This window comes from Dermacentor albipictus, chromosome 2 (genome assembly GCF_038994185.2).
Source record: "Dermacentor albipictus isolate Rhodes 1998 colony chromosome 2, USDA_Dalb.pri_finalv2, whole genome shotgun sequence".
NCBI lineage: Eukaryota > Metazoa > Arthropoda > Arachnida > Ixodida > Ixodidae > Dermacentor > Dermacentor albipictus.
The window spans coordinates 38,200,300-38,206,299 of record NC_091822.1 but is presented as its reverse complement, the minus strand read 5'-3'; the positions used below and the strand labels follow the sequence as shown (position 1 = coordinate 38,206,299).

At 45.2% G+C, this 6,000-nt stretch overlaps 1 protein-coding gene and 1 non-coding gene across 2 annotated transcripts in view; both read left to right on the top strand.

Moving 5' to 3' along the window:
* The first annotated feature begins 522 nt into the window (after window positions 1-522).
* Window positions 523-597, top strand: TRNAS-AGA (transfer RNA serine (anticodon AGA)). Its single transcript has one exon. It is a non-coding gene; the product is annotated as a tRNA-Ser (tRNA).
* A 2,147-nt stretch (window positions 598-2,744) lies between these two features.
* LOC139055689 (uncharacterized) overlaps window positions 2,745-6,000 on the top strand; it is a 62,152-nt gene continuing 58,896 nt past the window's right edge. Inside the window, exons 1-2 of the mRNA XM_070533222.1 lie at window positions 2,745-2,858; window positions 3,326-3,412. Coding sequence (XP_070389323.1) covers window positions 2,760-2,858; window positions 3,326-3,412 — 186 coding nt within the window. The 5' untranslated portion in view covers window positions 2,745-2,759. The remainder of the gene's footprint in view (window positions 2,859-3,325; window positions 3,413-6,000) is intronic.

Genomic DNA, 6,000 nt, shown 5'->3' with positions numbered 1-6,000 from the left:
TAGAGCTCGCCTCCGTACGGTGTGCAAGCAAGCTTATTTTTGATTAATATCTTAGTGCGGGCTAGTTGGTGAATAACCATGGGAAGCGGCAGCGTGAAGCAGCAAGGACGAAAGGGAGACACGAGAACTTACCCTTTGTTCTCGCTTGTACTGCTTGTCCTGCGCTTGTCCTATGTTCTCGTGTCCTTTCGTTCTTGTTGCTTCGCGCTACCGCTTTCTAGTATTATTTTTTATTTCAATTATAATATCACATATAATTTTACACTAAAACACAAGGATTTGGCAGTACGACCATGCGTATGCATCTCACATATTACTTGGTATATGGTAGCTGTCAGTGTAGGTTCGGCCACCTAGGCTTCTATAACGCGCGCTGATATTGCATATAGCAAGATTCAGAAGTGACAACTTTCCCAGTAAACCAGTGGTGAATCTTGAAAAGTAGAGATTATTTTGTTATTAAACCTAATTTGTCCTTTGGTTTTGTCGACAAATTCGACTTCGCCCTGCAATCTCCTAGCCGCCTGGTTAGCTCAGATGGTAGAGCGGCTGCCCCAGAAAGGCGGAGGTCCCGGGTTCGAGTCCCGGACCAGGACAAATTTTTCTTCAACTATGAAGCGTTTCTTTCGAGGAACCCATATGGGTTTCCTTCGTAGCGATTGCTACGTACGGGTGGATGTCTGATTTTCCCTTTAGCCAATATAAATTCCCTTCACTACGCCTCAGTAATAGCCTTTTCCTCCGTGTCGTGTCGAACAATTTTTTTTTAAATGATTGCTTATGCTATTTCCTCTCTTTAAGAACAACATATCTTCCTTACTGGTATGAAACATCACTTTTCTTATTTCGCTACACTTAGGTACCTCACGGATTACTCTCAAAACATTTTTTGCAGCGGTCGGTGCACTGTAAACGTGTGCGGGCGATCAGCAAGGAAGGGCTCGGCCCACTTGTTCACATTGAAGGGTCGTTTACATCGGAAGAATACTGCAACATTATCACTCATCACCTGTTGCCATTCGTTCTTGACAGCCCTTTCCCTGATGGTGACTTTCAGTTCCAACAGGACAGAAGTCCAGTTCACACAGCCCGTAAAGTGGCAGCCCTGCTCGACCACTACATTGTGCGCCAGCTAAACTGCCCCCCCCCCCCCCCCAAAGGAGCTGACCTAAACCTTATAGAAAATGTATGGGGCCTACTCAAACAACAACTCAGCACCCACCGTGATGTTCCCACTACGGCCGACTCCTTATGGGATGCAGTGAAGGAGGAATGGGAGGTGTTACGTGGACGACCGGATGTGATTACATCGCTCTACAACTCAATGCCGAGGCGGATTGCGCAAGGGATCGCTTTGCAGGGACATTTCACAAGCCACTAGTTTTCTTTGTGCCTTGCGTGCATTCTTCTCATTTGTGAATAAAACCCTTGCAATCCATATTATTTCCGATTCCTTGAAACTACTGTATACAGCAATGGTAGTCCAACCACATATTTTTCGGGCGATTTTAAGATACGGCACTACCGTTAAGGATGACTACCAAGCGCACACCAACTGAAACAATTAGGCAACACCTGTTTGGGCTAGCAATGTCTCATGCACGAATTGACTGTTTGTTAGCCCAGGCAGATGCGAGTTACGGCTGCGCAGCTTGTTTGTTACCTAGATTACGTCTTAGCTCGTTCTGCTGAAAACCCGACGTCGTCGTGCGTCGTCGTGTGTCAGTGGCGAAAACTACCAGAAGTTTCAAAGGAAGCTGGAAAAAAATGGCAGTGGCTTAGCTTGGCTATGCCAGGATATACGTAGCGAAAGATAGGGCATAGTTGGCGCCGTGGCTGGTCATGTGGTTCGTCACGCGGTTGTTTCCGTAACCAGTCACGTGGTTGGTCGCGTGGCACGGTGCGACTACGGTGGGACTGTGAGAACCGCGAAACTGCGAGTTCGTGGCCAAATGTATACATTTTGGTACAAAAAAATACCTGACATCGGTGGTCGAACTCGGACCTCTGTGCGCCAGGTAGGCTTTTAGCGCAAAAGCCACAAACGTTTATTGTTCTTTATTGTATAGAATTATTACACCCAAGCTGAAAGGCTTGAAGTCACACTTAACCAGGTCGCATCAAGCAATCCGTCATGCACAAAGGGCCTTTTGTTCGAACGCGTTAGAGGGCGCCTTAGAACGCACTGTGGTGTTTATGTCTTCGTAACATGTTTTGGAGATGGGAACTTGTGTTATGGTAACTAGTAACTAAAGTATATAAAGTCAAAAATTATGCCCGGAATGAAAACGTGCTGTTACGGGGCTTCATTGTACTCAAACAAATTGTGCGCATATCAGTATGTGCGACTGTAGTATGTCATAAAGCGTAACCTAGATATGGTAATTGGTGCTTTGTAATAAATAAATGAGGCAGAAAAAAGGAGAAGGCGCTATTGCATCGAATCTTAAGGCGAGGCTTAAGCGTCCCTCTAATTGCTTTTTCCCCACTCCACAACATTACCCGGCTTTATTTTCCTCGTTGTATACCGATACGGATGATGCTCATTGCTCGCTCAGATTTTTATCGCCTTGTCTGACCGTTCACATGTAGAGGCGCAGGAGCGCACAACTGGCGCTCTAAATGAGCTGTTTGCGGCTTTGTAATCGTCTCTTTATTGCTTTATTATTGCCGGAAAAGTGGCAGAGATAACCAACAAGCGTTATCATAGGGGTGTGCAAGTGTATGGGCAAGCGAGCGACACGCGCCGCTAATCGCCGATGAGTCAGCAGCGTGCCACTGTAGCGACGGCCCCTGCCGGCGCGCCCCAGACAACCGATCAGCGGCGGCTCCCAGCCAGTAAACCGACATGCTCGCAGGTAAGAAAGGATGCGCATGCGCGCAGCGTTGGTCTCCTCACCAGGCGCGTCACCGTGCTCCGGCGGCCGTGCGCGGCGGTCCGGAGACTTTTGTCCCCGATAGTACGTGTAATAAAATTATGGCGATCACAAATGACGTGCACTATGAGCATTAAGGTGCATTGCAAAATAATGATACGATATTTAAACAATGCATACATTTCTAAAATTGATTAGAGCACCATTCCCTCGTTAGAGCCCTTGCGATACAAGGGCCTGGAGCCATGTACATTAAGGACAACTATCAGAGCGGCTTCCTCTGGAAAGAGGATGCGATACGAATTTATTGGGCTCATAACATGTAGGACTACTTCATTTAAAAAATCGAGGACTACTTTGGTGTTGAAAAATGGTTCCATACCAAGAAACAGCTGGGTGAAGAGGTATGCAATAACGATATGCAAGAGGAATATATTTATTTCTTTCAGATTCGGCTTTGCGACACTCACTCCAACAAGACGTGGAGGATGGTCAGCCTCTCACCACATCGATCACAGTTCGGCGGTTCATTTTCAGTAAGCAGAAAATTGTGTGTACCAATTGTGTGCCCTATTGTGAGGCGGCAGAATAGGACATCTGTTTGCCGTGATTTTGTTGGGGAGGGCCAAAAACCTAACTGCGGCTTTATAAGGTGCAGTTTATTGTTTATTTCTGCGTTCCACATGCGTTGCCAGTGTTGTCGTAGTTTCTTACGCAAGAAAGGCTTCAGATCTGTGACAGAGACAGCAGCTGTAGGAAAAGTGTTTAGTGATGTGACTGATGTAGTCATTTTATCAGCCAGTACATTACCCTCGATACCTCTATGGCCAAGTACCCAGCATATTACTACGTGTCTATGTGATACATAAATATTGGATAAAAGCGAGTAAAGTTCAATGAAAACAGGATTTGTATGCTTTTGTAAGGAAATTAACGCTTTTACAAAACTTAACGAGTCTGCAAATACTATTGGTCTGTCGAGTTTTAATTTATTTATATGTTTTACTGCAGACAGTACTGCATAGGATTCTGCAGTGAAGATACTTGTTAAATGATACAACACGTCACATTAAGAAAATGAGGGACCAACTGCAGCAAAGCATACGCCAGAATGTCATTTTGACGCGTCTGTGCAGAATTCGCTGCAGGAGTACTTCGATTGAAGTTTACGGAAATGCATTGTAATTTCAACTCACGAGCGTGCTTTGTGACCTCTACAAAGGATATGTCACAGTCTATCACCTGCCACGCCCAGGGTGGTAATAGTTTAGCTGGAGGCATTAGGTGATGTTCGAGAAATGGGACATCCATTTCCCTCTAAGCTCTCTTGCACGCAGTGAGAAAGGAAGTCTCATAGAGGGTCTATTGCGAAAAAGTGTTTCACACGTGAAGTCATTAGCAGTTGTGAAAGACGGATGTTCCTTATTTCAGCGAGCTTTAGGAAAATAGTTAAAGCTGATGTACGTTCTCTGAAAATGGAGTGACAACTGATCTGACTCGACATATAGACTTTCAACAGGGCTTGTTCCAAATGTGTCAGTGGCCAGGCGGATACCGAGACGGTGAACAGGGTCCAACATCTTTAGCGCACACGGGGCGGCAGAGTGATAAACCAGGGCACCGTAGTCAAGTCGTTATCGAACTAGGCTCCTGTAAATATTCAATAAATACTGTCTGTCGCTCCGCCACGTTGTGTGGGATAGTATCTTAAGGAAATTCATTGTTTTTAGACATTTTGCTTTAAGGCATTTTGTATGTGAGATGAAAGTAAGCCTGGAGTCAAGTATTACGCCCAGGAATTTGTGTTCATTGTTCACAGGTATTTGTTGTCCGCCCATTTCTACGCAAGGATCTGGTACCAGACCTCTCTTTCTTGTGATGAGGACACAAGAGCTTTTGTGGGGGTTGATTTTAAATCCCATTTTCGTCTGCCCACTTGGACACCTTGTTTAAGCCCTGCTGTACCCGTCTTTCCCACACTGTAAGGGTGCAGGATTTGAAACCTATCTGTATATTGTCTACCTAGATGGAATAAAAAATCGCCGGTGGCAGTGAAGGACGAAGTGTGTTCATTTTTACGATAAAGAGAGTGCAACTGAGTACTCCTCCCTGGGGTACACCTGTTTCTTGTATAAAAGGTCGCGACAATACGTTGCCGATTTTCACGCGGAAGATACGATTCGACAAATAGCTTTCGATCATGTTCAGCATATTCCCACGCATGCCCATTTCTGACAGGGCTCACAAGATCCCGTAACGCCATGCCGTGTCATAGGCTTTTTCCATGTCAAGGGATATGGATAGGAAATACTGTTTATCTCTAAGTGCATCGTGCATATTTCCTTCAATGCGCACAAGTTTATCGGTTGTCGACCGCCTTTCTCTGAAGCCACACTGATAAGGATTGAGCATATTGTTGAGCTCAAGGAAACGTATAGGTCTGCGATTTATCATTTTTTTCAAAAAGCTTACACAGACAATTTGTTAGAGCTATCGGACGATAACTTGCCGCCAAGGAAGGGTCTTTTCGCAGCTTCAGAACAGGATCTACGATCTCTTCCTTCCATGTGGATGGGAGGTATCCCACTGCCCAAATTGTGTTAAAAAGTGCGAGTAGTGTGACTTGTGTGTCAGTATGTAAGTTTCTGATCATGTCATATATGACCCTGTCAGGTCCCGGTGCAGAGCTTTTGCATGTGTTCAAGGCAGGTCTCAACTCGGCAATACTAAAAGGCTGCTTATACGGTTCTTTCTGTCTGCATTTTCGTGTGATTTCCTTTCGTTCCTCCATTTCTCTATGTTTAAGGATGGATTGGGAATAGTGGATTGAGCTCAACACACGCTTAAAGTGCTGCCCTAGTGTGTCTTCTTGCTCTTCTAAGGTATTTACTTGATCGTTCACCAAAGGCAACAAATTTATTTGCTGCCCATTGAGCTTTCTTACTCCATTCCAAACTTTCGCCTCCTGTGTGTAAGAACTGATGCCTGAAAGGAACCTCACCAAGCTTTCTCTCTTCCCCTGACGCCGTGTGCGTCTTCCCTGTGACTTGATGTGTTTAAATAAATAAGATTTTCTGCATTCGGCGACCTACGCAGTATTCCCCATGCCTTATTCTGCCTTTTT